We start from the raw sequence: 14,433 nt of genomic DNA, 5'->3' as shown, positions 1-14,433 counted from the left end.
TGATTGGGGTTTTATTGTAGTTAGGAGCTGAAGTAGAGCAGCTTTATATTTGCAAATAGTATGAGAACTTTCTGAGTGATTTGATTTTAGCTGCCCTCTTTACCTCAAGAAAAGGTAATGGAAATACTGAATTGTTACTGGTTTCAGAGTAGCGGCTGTGTTACTGTTATCTTAGAAATAATTGAGCTGTAGCTCACGAAAGCTTATGCTCAAATAAATTTGTTAGTCTCTAAGGTGCCACAAGTACTCCGTTTCTTTTTTTAGATATAATTGTATACCAAGTATTGTCAAAAATGATTTTATTATGCATGTGTTTTCTAACAGTTGCAAGAAGCAATCAAGGCTGGCAAAGGTGTGACTTCAGCTATTGACCTATGTCATTACCATGGAAACAGAGCACTGGAGGCCCTGGAGTGCTTCCCTCCCTCTGAGGCCAGATCTGCTTTAGAAAACATGGTTTATGCTGTGACCAGATTTTCATGACATACAATTCAAGAAATAAACTGTTCGTTTGCAGAAAACAACTAGATGGATATTGGCTGGGACAAGGAAAAAATATCCTGTATTTTTAAAAGAACTAAATTTGTTAGTTGCCTTTTCTTTCTTTTTTTTTTTTTTGATCGTTTACCACATTGCTGAATGAACATGCGTTCTTTGGAACTGCTATAAACAAAATTAGGGGAAAAAGGTCAAACACTTTTCACTTGTCATGCCAGAAGCATACTTGAGGCTGCACCAGTAGAAATAATTAATGAGACTCACTTCTGTGACCTCAGCAAATGGACAGGAAATAAGTCCTTATTGATTGGACATAGCCAGGGATGGCGCCAATGTGGTGGCCTGTGGTTTTCCTGCACTAGAGAGGACAGAGGGGGGCCTGAAGCTGCAGGTGTCAGGAGAAACACTTTCTAAAATTGCCAGAGAGAGGGCTGTTTAAGTCAAGAATTAATGTACCAATTTATCAACATGAAGGGCAGTTCAGGGAATTAATGAGGAAAAATCCTTTATCTGTCTACATGCAGCTATGTCTCCTCACACTGTTTTTATGTATTCAAATGTAAAATTACTCTGTGCCTAATGCTTTCAGTATTTGAGAAACTTGCTGAGAATGTGTCAAGTGTGGTAAGTAGGAGCTTTATAATATTTAATCAAATATTAATTTAGCTCAGTTAAGAGAATTGATTGCCTGTGTTTTTATACTGTATGTATAAAATACTTTGCTCTGGCTCAAAGATAAGGTTTTCAATGCTTTCAGGAAAAAAATCTTTCCCCCAGATCAAGCAATTTGTTTCAGCGCAATCTTACCCTAAATAATTTCCCAGATTTATGTGACACTTGTTTTCACTTAAGTCAAATAAATGTGAATTTGTAATGTTCAGCATCAATCTTTTGGCAGAAATGAGTGTGGAACAGTCTTCTGTTAGCACAGGTTTTTTACTCTTCTGAATAAATATATAGTACATGAGAAGTTTTTTTTTAACCTTAGTGTGTCAGATTTTAAATCCAATTACAGAAAATATAAGGTATATCAGAAGTCTGCAATTTCACACTGTCTCTAGTTTGTTCATAGGAGATGATTTTTGTGGTTTGCATGCATGCAATCTGAGAACTTCGTTGACAAGAAGGCTGAGTTTACATAAATGATCTAGATTGAGACTCAGCTACCTTTCTTCCTTCTGTGGTGTAATTACAGACCAATCTGGAGACAGCTAGCACAGCAAACAGATTTCATTACATCGCTCACTCAAACATTAAGTGAAGTTATTTCTGTTAAATTTTACTCCTCCTCCCGGCAAAAAAGTAAGGTGTCACAAAGCTTTTTTTTATCACGGACCAGCATGTTGCATTCAGTTGAAAGGAAAATATAAAGCTACATGTGTTAAAGTTCTCTCTCTGTGTGTGTGCGTGTGCGTGTGTGTGCGTGCACAGTGTACTTGCGACATCAGTGTACTTCCTCAGATTTATACAAGTGCAGTTTCAATGCCTTTGACAGTGAACTGAATTCTTGGAGCATTTTATTTTTATTCTTAAAATCTTTTTACTTCCTTACTAAAGTTCAGTTAATTAGTAATTCTATTCAACTGTGTATAAATCAGACTTAGTCTTAAAACATTACGTTTTGTAAGAGCCACATGTTGCTTTCTCCTTACCATGAGCCTACTTTTTAATTTAAATGCTTCATGGTAATTCAGGGGCTGATCTTGCGGGAAGCTGAGGGACTCCAGAGACATCCTGAGTCCTTTCAACTCCCCTTGATTTCCACTGACAACGCTCAGTAGCATGGAAGAAACAGGCAGCATATTACGGGATGGGCATATGTTTCTTTTCCTGAAAGTACAACTTTTATCAACATCTCCTTACTGAAGACAAATAAAGAAAACTAAATAGTAGTGATATTGTAGACAGGTAGCGTCATTGGTTGAATTGGTGAAAATGAACAGTCTCCTACTAATGCCTTTGTAATAAACAGATCTGTGATATCTTCCAGTAACTCTTTGGAAGCATGATTTTTTTGTTGTTTTGGATCCTTCACGGATACCCTACACTGAACCCTACAGGCAAAACATATGAACTATAGGACTGGAAGTGATAACCTCTTGGTCATCGAGTCAAGTTCCCTATCACAGGCAATCCAGTCATATAATCCTGTTCATAAATTTATCAAGCTCCATTTTAAAGGCAGTTACGTTGTTTGCCCTCACTACTTCTATGGAAAGGCTATTCCAGAACATCACTCCTTTGATAATTAGAAACTTTCTTCTAATCCCCAATCTAAATTTCATTCATGGCCAGTTTATATCCACTTGTTCGTGTGCCAACATCATCCTTTAGCGAACAGTCACTGCTGAGAATTATCATGATTTCTGTACTCTTAGAAATACATATTTCTGTTTCTGATGACTTCTTCCCCACATTTTGTGGACCAGGAAGGCTCATCAGTTTTTTCCCGTCAACACCCTTCCCCTGTTCTGCCCACCCACATCCTGAAGGCCATGTGTTATAAGCATCATCCTTTGGCTGAGGAGGGTTGGAGAAGCATAGCTACCTCCATAGTTCTAGTCACCAGTTCAGGAGTGATGCTTAGAATGATCGGTGCAGAGCTACATGAAGCTCTAGTATATTTTGGATGCTGTATAAGAAATAAAAACAATGAAGCATTCCATATGCTATGCTCCCAGAGAAAGAAGAGAGACGGAACTAATGTCAGAGGACAGTTTAGAATGACCATTTGTTATGAAACCAAAAATAAAGTGTAAAGCTAGGGATATAAGCCCTTTATATATTGTCTCCTTTCCCCATCCTCATATTCTGGCATAGCAATTAGGCTGCCTCTGTTTTTGTCATCTTTTCCTAGTCTTCAGCATCACTGCAAGTGAAAGCACCAGCACCTCATGACAGAAGTACTTCACTTTAGTTGATACCCCTATGTCACTCTTCCTGAGTTGTATCCTAACTACTGTATTGCAGGTGCCACTTTACAGTTAGGCACAAAACCATAGCTAAGCCACATTATTGTCTCTCAACAAACTACACTTCTTACACTAACTTGTGCCCCATCAAGAAGCATGGTCTCAGTGATTAAGCTGGCTGTGCCACAGATTTGCTGTGCAACCTTGTGCAAGCCAGTTAACCTCTAGGTCTGTTTCTCCACCTGTAAAATGGGGACAGCTATGTATTGCAAGGCTGTGAAGATTAATTCTTTAATGTTTGTGATCATTGGGTGGAAGTTGCTATACAATTGGCAAGTTATTATTCTAATGAAACCATAAAATGGCACTTCTTTGGGGTGGCATTGTTCCCATCCTGGCAGCTGAGGGAGGGGAGCTGTGGACTTTCTTTTCCCCAGCCTTGTGAGAAGGATGTTGGAGTGGGGAATCTCCCTCTAGCTGTTGTTGGGGAGAGGGTCAGCTTCTCCTAATTATTTTCCCTTCCACTTCACATGAAGGATTTCCAGTGATTCTGAGCTGTTTGGGCTTCTTTGCACTGAACACACCTTTGATCAACTGGTGCGTAAAGTCAGGCAGAATGAGTGGAGCACGTGGTATTCCAGTTTTGGGGGTTTGTTTTTTTTAATAAATAAAATAAAAGGTCATCTTCCCCCTTTTAAACTTAGACCAAAAGTTAGACAGGGCAGGACTTGCTCTGTGATATTCCCTCCATTTTTTCATGTTTCAGAGTAACAGCCGTGTTAGTCTGTATTCGCAAATTTCTTTGAGCAGATTGTGTTTCCTTTTTGTGCTGTAATGTAAATTGTGCTGTCAACAGATTTGCCAAGAAGGACACTACTGCGTCAAATCACTGGTTGCTATTGCTGCTCATCAACTAGTGGAACCTCAGACAGACCCTTTGAGAGAAACCTGGGGGTACACCATGTTCATTGGGGGGCCCCAATCCCTCCCATTTCACTTTATTTGCACGGATGTTATATTTGTTTTGGGGACCCCCCTGAGTTCAGGGCCCCTTCAGTTGTCCCTCCTTCCCCTCCTCTCCTCAGCCCTGACCTCAGAGAAGAGTGAGGTTTTGAGCCCATTGTACTCTTCAAAAGCTTCCAGACACTTCATCTTTACAGTGTGTAATGAAATACAAAGCTAAGATCTTTGCAGTCTCTCAGTCAACAAGCAGTTCAAAGGAAGAAGTATTTCAAGAAGTAGTTAGTTCTGACAATCTTTTCATCAGACTCTCACAATATCCTTTCCTAACCCATTCCATAAATTGTATTAGCTATTTAAGGGAGCCAGGGGTCATGGATTTCTCCTTCAGAATAAACTTGGTACTGTAACATCCTTGTTTTCTGAATGACATTTTCCTCTAGAATTTTGATCCCACTTTGGTAACTCCCTTAGAAATAACCTATGATAGATTAACTAGAGAAAACATAATTCGCCCATATGACTTTAAATTATAAAAAAAAAGTTTGACACAATTAAGAAATTGGCAACTGATAGCAGAGGCTTCATACAATCACCTGTCTTTTCTCTTCAAGCATTTGTGTTTTTGCCTGACCCTGCCCAGAGCTCCCTTAAACTTGCTTCAGAAATCAATGACATCTTCTGTATTAGCCGGAGGAATGCTTTGGGTCCCCCAAGTGTAGGAGATTCCTTCTCTCTCCTACCTGTTTTAAATGGAGATTTGTATTCCTTCATTTCCTGTGTAACCATCTTCAGAATGTTCTTTATGGGAGTTTTTAACTGTGGAGATAAAAAGAGAAACAAACTTACCTTGTTCTCTCGTTCTTCAAAACAGAACCAAAGGCAGCATGCCACCTTAGTATTTACCTAATTCTGGGAAAATAGAACAATCAGAAAGAGAAGTGTGTGGACCATTATTTTAAAGTACAGCTCTTTTTGCATGATGAAATTGCTGTTCCCACTGCAGTTACCATACAGTAAATGAACCATTTTTCAATATGTTCTAGGGGATTGTGGCCCTTAGTTAATAAATAGAATGACCGGGGAATTGCCCCAGTAATAATTTTAATAAACTTAATTTCACAATTAAATATAGCCCTTTTTAAAAAAAAAAAAAAGGTATTTTGGTTTCCAGTACAAAAGTTTAGGATAAGCTTTCGTGCTTCACGGAGCTCCTCGTCTTCATCTCAGAAGAAGAGCTCTGTGAAGCTCAAAAACTTCTCTTCCACCAACAGAGGTTGATCCAATAAAAGCTATTACCTCACCCACCTTGTGTGTCTCATTCCTTTTCATATCCAGAATACAATATTTTACAACTAGATGGTTGTTTCTTTTGGCATCTTGTGGCAAAATACTCCAGATGAGATATTCAGATTTATTTAAAAGCATGTACTGGATGCTGTCATATATGTAGGACTAATTAGCAAAAAAATCTGAAACACTTAGGGATAACAAAGAGGGTGATCCGTACCCACATGGTGGCATGAATGCCTGTGTTTTAGAGAGCTTTACTTATGAGGTTTTCTGTAGACTGGCTTCTGCAAAGCAAGGGCATGATTAGGAAATGAACCATTTCCCATCTTGGCTCGTTTTGATGAAAGCTCTCCAACTTGCACATTGTGTCTGAGCATTTCTTCATTCATAGCATGTGCCCAACATAAACTGTTTTCTGTTTGCAGCATTTCAGATGTACTATTTATAATCTAGTTAAACAATGCCAACTAGAGGCAGTAAAAGGTGTGTATTTCATATGCAAATTACTAGCAATAATTTTGTACAATTAGACTTAGTTGTTTGCATCATTATGTTCAGCACCAGCATAAAAAAATGGGTGTAATGGGAGAACATTATTAAAAAAACATGGTTTTTGTCTGCATTAGTCAGACTTTTCTCCAGCTTATCAAACAACTTTTTGTTTTGTGGGCAAGTAAACTTGTTACATTTTTTAAAGTGTGTGGATACACAGGACTTACGAATGTATCTTCCCCCAACCCCAACACACACACTATATCCACACTTAGTAGAATTTTTTTTTAAGTATATGAATCTTCAGCAAAATATACTTTTTCAGGCTAGTCTGAGCTATTTGAAAGTGGGGAATGGAATAAGAATAGGTGCGTTCTCAACAGTAGTGTCAGTACTAATACTGCTATAAGTTGGAGCTGGTTGGAAACATTTTTTGACAAATTTTTCATGAAAAATAGTTCAGTTTTCCAACCAGCTGTATTAAATATAATTTGCTTAATAGCACTAGTTACAGTTCTGTCTAGTCTTCTATTATAAACCCCATATTTTCACTGCTCATAACTTTTTTGGAAGCATTTTTTGGCTGAAATTCCCATTGGCCTTTCTCCAAAAGTGATTTTTTTGTGTTTGAGGTTGGGTAAAATCTGTTCACTTTTTTAGACATGAGGTTGAGAAAATCATACTTTTTTACTGCCATAAAATTTTTTTTTTTAATTTGTATAAAAATTGCAAGCCAACACTCTGGGTTCTCACTAAAAATTAATCTTCAATTTAGCAAAATTAATTTTAACAAATGAAGTGTTTAAACTTAGATTTTTTTGTTAAATTAGTATGAAACTACACTGTAAGACTAAGAGGAGTTATTAATTACCTAGGGAATTTCCTAAAAGAGAAAAATATTTTCTCCCTCCTCCGACTGTTGATCTTTTTCCTATTTGTGTCCAGTTTCATTGTTTCATATTTACAGAGCTCTGTGCAGCCTGGTAATCAGATAACAGAGTACAGAATGTCTATTTTATATTGCAACCATTTGTTTTCAATTGAATACTTTACACAGGTCTACCCTGAAATTTCTTGTGAACATTGTTTCTGCCATAACTGGGTAAAAAATAAAATGCTACTTTCAGATATCTATTTTCCCACCTGTGCATGTACTATTGCCCTTTCCTGGAAGGAAAAGTAGACCTGTACAAGTGGTTGCAGCCTAGAGATATCTCCCTTCCTACTAGTGTAAATGTTTTATTGGTCACCACTAGAATTGAAGTACTTCTATAAAATTATTTTAAATTGGCCAGGTGTTTTTCAGCAATGGAGTTCACTGGCACATGGAAGAAATGTTTTGAGAGCAGTCCAAGGACACTTGGTCCTTTAGGCTAGAATCTTAGTTATAAGAATGTCTTTGTACACTGTGTGGTTAAAATATGGATTTAAATATTAGAAAGAAGAGAACGCTATCCTACTTCCTGGGAGATCTGGACAAGTTGGAGACAAAGGGCTTAACAAGGTACAGTTCCCAACTTTGTATTGCTTACATGGTTTTAAACAGAAGACCTTTATGGAGGGAGCAAATGTTCTTCTGGTCTTTCATAAAGCTGATTATGCATAGATAGCATGCTGACTCTGAATTTAAGTGAGCATTATTGCTTTTTACAGCAAAGGTATGGGGTAGCATCAGTTATGATCTCTACAATAGGAGAGTTGGCTGAACTAAAACATGGTACAAAGGATTCTCTAAATTTCATTGCCAAGAGATTAAAGGAAGCTTGTGTTTTCCAAGTTAAAAATTGCTTGGGTTTATCAGTTTTTAACAGTTATGGGTGCAACTGACACACAAGTTACTGCTGAGGTAATGTGAGAAATAGACATTGGTCCTTAAACCTTTCACTGGATTGTTACTCCATTATAAAGCAGTTCTTTTCATTTATATTCAGTTCCTTCTTTATTAAAGTTTTGACTAGTGATTCTGATTTTCCTAGCTTTAAATCAAATCCAGCTTCCGCTAGTACCCATCTCTTATAGATCCAAGTTCAAGCCATTAATCTCCAGTGCTCTTTAAGGGTAGAAACACTCTCAGCCCCAATAATAACAGCAGCCATACTGGGTCAGACCAATGGTACGTCTGGCCCAGTATCCTGTCTCTGAAAGTGGCCAGAGCCAGATCCATCTGAGAGAATGAACAACAGGATAATTTCAAGTGATCCATCCCCCTTTCATCCAGTCCCAGCTTCTGGCAGTTGGAGGTTTAGGGGCATCCAGAACATGGGGTTGCGTCCCTGACCATCTTAATTAATAACCATTGATGGACCTATCGTCCATGAACTTATCTAATTCTTTTATACTTCAGAACATCCCCTGGCAGCAAGTTCCACAAGTTGACTGTACGTTGTATGAAGAAGTACTTTCTTTTTTGTTTTAAACCTGCTGCCTGTTAATTTCATTGAATGATCCCTAATTCTTACTTTATGTGAACGGGTAAATGACACTTTCTCCACACCATTCATGATTTTATAGACCTCTATCATATCCCTCTTAGTCACCTCTTTTCTAAGATGAACAGTCCCAATCTTTTTAATCTCTCTTTGTATGGAAGCTGTTCCATCTCCCTAATCATTTTCATTGCCCTTCTTTGCACCTTTTCTAATTCTAACAGAGAATATGGTGGAGAACCCCACACTCAAGCCATAATTTTTAGGTGACAAATCTGAGGAACTGTCCCAGATTGAGGTGTCAATAGAGGTGGTTTTGGAACAAATTGATAAATTAAACAGTAATAAGTCACCAGGACCAGATGCTATTCACCCAAGAGTTCTGAAGGAACTCAAATGTGAAAGTGCAGAACTACCATCTGTGGTATGTAACCTATCACTTAAATCAATCTCTTTAGCTACCCTCCAGTCATCTGATAATGTAACACCTGTTTTTTAAAAAGATTCCAGAGGTGATCCTGGCAATTACTAGCTGGTAGGTCAAACTACAGTGCAAGGCAAATTGGTTGAAACTGTAATAAACAAAATTATCAGACAAAAAGATAAACACAATAAGTTCGTGAAGAGTCAACGCTGCTTTTTAAAAAGGGAAATCATGCCTCACTAATCCATTAGCGTCCTTTGAGGGTGTCAACAAGCATATGGACAAGGGTGATTCAGTCGATATAGTGTTCTTGCACTATCAGACAACGTCCCTCACCAAAGGCTCTTACGCAAAGTAAGCAGTCATTACATAAGAGGGAAGGTCCTCTCAAGGATCAGTAACTGGTTAAAAGATAGGACGCAAAGGGTAGGAATAAATGGTCAGTTTTCAGAATGGAAAGGTAAATAGTGGTGTCTGTACTGGGACCGGTACTGTTGAACATATTCATAAACAGTCTGGAAAAAGGGGCAAACAGTGAAGTGGCACAATTTGCAGATTATACAAAACTACTCAAGATAGTTAAGTCCAAAGCAGACTGCAAAGAGTTACAAAGGGATCTCACAAAACTGAGTGACTGGGCAACAAAATGGCAGATGAAATTCAATGTTGATAAATGCAAAGTAAACATAATCCCACTATACATATAAAATGATGGGGTCTAAATTAGCTGTTACCACTCAAGAAAAGGATCTTGGAGTCATTGTGGGATAGTTCTCCGAAAACATCCACTCAATGTCCAGCAGCAGTCAAAAAAGCAAACAGAATTTTAGGAATCATTAGGAAAGGGATAGATAAGACAGAAAATATCATATTGCCTCTATATAAATCCATGGTACGCTCACATCTTGAATACTGCCTGTAGATCTGGTTGCCTCATCCCAAAAAAGGTAATTTGGAATTGGAAAAGGTACAGAAAAAGGGAACAAAAATTATTAGGGGTATGGAGCAGATTCCATATTAGGAGAGATTAGTAAGACTGGGACTTTTCATCTTGGAAAAGAGACAGCTAAGGGTGGGGCATGATAGAGGTCTATAAAATCATGACGGGTGGAGAAAAGTAAATAAGGAAGTGGTTTTTACTCATAACACAAGAACTAGGGGTCAGCAAATGAAATTGAGTCAACAGGTTTAAAACAAAAGGAAGTATTCATACAATGCACAGTCAACCTATGGAATTCTTTGACAGAGGATGTGAAGGTCAAGACTATAACAGGATTCAAAAAAGAACTAGGTAAGTTCATGGAGTATAGGTCCATCAATGGCTATTAGCCAAGATGGGCAGGGATGCAAAACCATGCTCTGAAGTGTCCCTAGCCTCTTTTGCCAGAAGATGGGAATGGGCGACACGGGATGGATCACTTGATGATTTCCTGTTCTGTTCATTCCCTCTGAAGCACCTGGCATTGGCCACTGTCGAAAGACAGAATACTGGGATAGATGGACCATTGGTCTGACCCAGTATGGCCGTTCTTAAGTTTCTTGTGTCAATTATAGTTATTGGTTATGTGACCAATTGATATGTGTACATATGACTCTCTTTGCCTGATCCACAGAGGATGTGAATCTGTTACAGCTCTTAGTTAGATGAGCTTTTATTTCTGGAGGTCCCCTTTTTAATCTCTAGTGTTCTATAGGATTTCTTAACCTTCCTATAGGATTTGATAAAGAGTTACATCCCTGTTATGGAGTTCTGTAGGACAGCTCACAAACCTATATGTAAAAATCTATATTAAACTCTTTGGATAGAGTTCAGAGTAACAGCCGTGTTAGTCTGTATTCGCAAAAAGAAAAGGAGTACTTGTGGCACCTTAGAGACTAACCAATTTATTTGAGCATGAGCTTTCGTGAGCTACAGCTCACTGTGCCAAATATGTGTGAGGCACAGCTGAATGAAGAGACCTCAAAAGAGCCATTTTGACTCCCCATTTTTGCACCAGCCCAGCCCCTAGTATGGTTAAAGCAGCCTCATGGCTGCTCTAAACTGCTATCTTGCTATGGCTTCAAAAGCCTGGTATAGTACTGCAATGCTCCAATCACGCCACCTTTCTCCCACCTACAGTGTAAAAGCCAGCTAGCTACACTGGTTCTGTACTCATGTGGGAGGACTGCCCGCAGAAAAATTCCTCCCTGGACACATTTATTGACCTATGGATCCTTCCTGCCAGGGGACTGGCATAAAGGGGGCATAGCTTAGGGTAGAATCTGGCTCCTAATAGTTTTTTAGAGTAAATTTGTATAGAACCGTATTAGTTTCATTCTCATTAAATTCTGCAGGACTTTTGGATAGGGATGCTTTCTACCTTCAAGCCACTTTGAGCAAATATTAAACTACTTACTAGATTACAACAGTTTTTGTTCACATCTTTACATATGTAACCTAGTTTCAGTTGGGTCAAGTGACAAGTGCTGCATTGTTTACATGTAACCTTGATAATGAGTTTTCCTTTAAAGTTCACTTGTATGAAATAGCAGGATGGATTTTTTTCCCCATGCTGAATTGGAATTTTCCAGAGTGTGCCATAGTGTCACAGAGTGGCTTTTGAGCCAAAGGCATGAAACAAAAAAGTGCACATCTGAATAAATGACTTGTGTAGCACATGTTCAGATGGTGGAAAAAAAATGGGACTTGACTGGCTGGGAAGTGAATCTAAACTTGCTATCTGCACTGCCTGGAGACAGCGTGCTTAGTGTTTCTGCAACAACATGATCATGCTCCTGAATACCTAGCTGAGGCCTTCAGGTCTCCTCCTGGGTGTGGGTCCCCCAGTAGCTGCAGTGCCTCCGGCCACGACCATAGAGTAGAAATGAGATGGAATTCAAATTGGCAAGCATTTTCTCAAGGGCTTTGAAATTGAGTTTGGGATTGCACTGCTTGGCTTTTTCCCGTCTCTTTCCCTTTACTAAATCCCACCATGTAAAGCATTCAAGTAAAATCAGACTGAGGCTACAACACTGCTTAACAGCTGTGGCAGGTGTTAAAACATTTAACCCTTTAAGAGCATGTTCATTTAGTTGTACAGTACTGAAAGAAGATAAATCACACAAGACTTGGCCTAGTTTATTGTGATAATACAGTACAGTAAAAATAAGACTCTGAATAAAGTTTTCTGGAACTGCTCTTTATCTTGAACCACTGTTTAGAACTGGGTCCACTGTAGGAAATTTGTCTTGTTGACAATGTATCCTACAGTCTAGTGATTTATCAGATGAGCTCACAGGTAATCTGTGCTTCAGGGGCTCCTATAAATAGTAGCCTGTAAATAGTTAATTTGAAGGGTTTCGTTGCTTTTTTTCCCTCTTTATTATCTGATGTGATTATTCATAGAATCTGTCACTGTAAATCTGCCAGCAGCTTGAGCTGCAAGAGATTTTGGCAGAGTTGTGCAATTGCAGGAGAGAAATCTCAAAGAAATACTTTACAAGCAAGCCCCAAAAATCTGTTACTTTGTTTTAAGTGTTCAAAAATCTAAATATGTCATTAAGAGGGGCAATATATTTAGTAACTATTTTACTCCTTAGATCCACCACTTAGCATGTGGCTGTTCTTTAAAACTGAACATTATCACCTTAATTCTTTAGGAAAGTATTAATTTTAGTGATTAAGTGAATTCTGAGTAGTTTGACTTACAGAGGATTTTTTTTTAAATAAACTAGATTTATGTTGAAATTTTTTTTCACTAGATTACAAACAAACTGTAATTTTGGGTTTAACTTCTAAGTCTGGAGTTGCTGCGCTCAAGGTATTTTACCTGTGATTTTATTGATCAATGAAGCACTCCGTATACTTTGTCACTTTCTGTTTTCTAGCCTTTAATTTTGCTTGCCCTGTGTATCTTATCACAAAAATGATTGCCTGTGGCTAAGGTTTTGTGTATTTTTATAATAAAGTAACATCTATGGCATCATTGATTCTGCTCTATGGAAACAGGACAAACCATATAAATGATGACTTCATAAAATGAAACACACTCTGCTAAGTAAAAGGAAAATCCTATTAACAAGCATCATAGGACACCTTCCACTCCTCTCAACAGGGCCAAAGACCCTCTCCCATCTAAAGAAAACACATATAAAAGGTGTCAGGCTTGATATCTTACTACTAATTTCAAAGGGTCACTAAATAGTGGGAGGTATTTCACAAAGACAGCCCTTTCGATCTACTTCGAATAGCTAACAGTTCTGCAGGGCTGGAAATTTGTATTTTACACACATTAAATGAGTTCTGCAGGGCTGGAAATTTGTATTTTACACACATTAAATGAGAACTTTTTTGGACAATGGGAAATTATTTGCCCGCCCCCTTCCCCCCCCCTCCCCCCCCCCCCCCCCCCCCCCAGCAAGGAACAGTAAGAATTGCTGGAGTAATATCGGACATGTTCTAAGATACTGCAAATGTCTCTTTTGTCAATACTTTTTTTAAAAAAAGTTAGGATTCCTGCCAATGTGTAGTTAATTAAGTTCGGGAAAAATTATGATATACCCAGGTACTTAACATAGAAACGATGCGATTTCCATTAACTGTAAGTCATTGCAGCCCCCTTCCGACCAAAGCTGAAGCAACTGAAAAGATCCTAGTTCAAACGACGAATGCTTGAAGGTATTAAGTGATTAAACTGCTGAATACTTCAGCTTGAAAGTGACCCAAAGAGCATATAAAGTGAATAAATGTAAATATTTTTAAATAATCAAGTGTTTTAAATGAAATTGCACACTCCGAAACTAAATGAATAGCCTTTCTAAACTGGCAGTAGGAAATTCAGAAAATACCTGTTCTCTGAGGTTCTCCATAGAAGTGAGGCATACTAAGTGTAGCTTTTATATAAAATTTCAAGGCATCGTTAAAACTGGTTTCTTTAACTAGGTGATTTCCTTTCACGACAACTTGTCCGAAATGCGATTTTTGTGGGCTTTGGCTGTGTCTATAATGTATTATATACGAACGTCATCATTAAGTTCAGAGCCGATGCAGCCCTGTATGAATCTCTTCATATTTTTCTTATGGATTGTTCAAACAATCATAACTGGATCTGGATGTTAGTCACAGTTACTATGACTTTAGCAGAGGAGCTTATTTAAATATTTTAATCGCATGTTCTGTGCCAAGCTAAGTATATCCATTCTTACTTCTTAAAATAGGGGGCATGAAAGTGACCATGATCTTTGAATACCGTCAATGAAGCAAGTTCATCCAAATTTTCATTTTCAGCCGCTTTCGGTGTTTAAACTGAGTCAATCCAATTGTGATGTTCACGGATTACCCCAGAACAGTGCCACTTCCTTACAGTGTAGAGCCCGCACCATATCAAAATGCTTGTTGGTGTTTTATTGGACTGTAAATTAGGGTAGGGGCTGCGGCCAGCCGAGGCTT

The 14,433-nt window shown here is 38.3% G+C and overlaps 1 protein-coding gene across 2 annotated transcripts in view; it reads left to right on the top strand.

The window, feature by feature from the left end:
• The window catches only part of PDSS2 (decaprenyl diphosphate synthase subunit 2), a 189,966-nt gene extending 182,681 nt beyond the window's left edge, over positions 1-7,285 (top strand). For both annotated transcript variants that reach the window (XM_007057397.4, XM_037894579.2), the window contains one exon: positions 325-7,285. In XM_007057397.4, coding sequence (XP_007057459.2) covers positions 325-483 — 159 coding nt within the window. In that variant the 3' untranslated portion in view covers positions 484-7,285. The remainder of the gene's footprint in view (positions 1-324) is intronic.
• Positions 7,286-14,433: the final 7,148 nt, after the last annotated feature.

The sequence above is a fragment of the Chelonia mydas genome, chromosome 3, assembly GCF_015237465.2.
Source record: "Chelonia mydas isolate rCheMyd1 chromosome 3, rCheMyd1.pri.v2, whole genome shotgun sequence".
NCBI lineage: Eukaryota > Metazoa > Chordata > Testudines > Cheloniidae > Chelonia > Chelonia mydas.
Note: the sequence above shows the minus strand (reverse complement) of the source record. Positions and strands in the feature narration are given on the sequence as shown.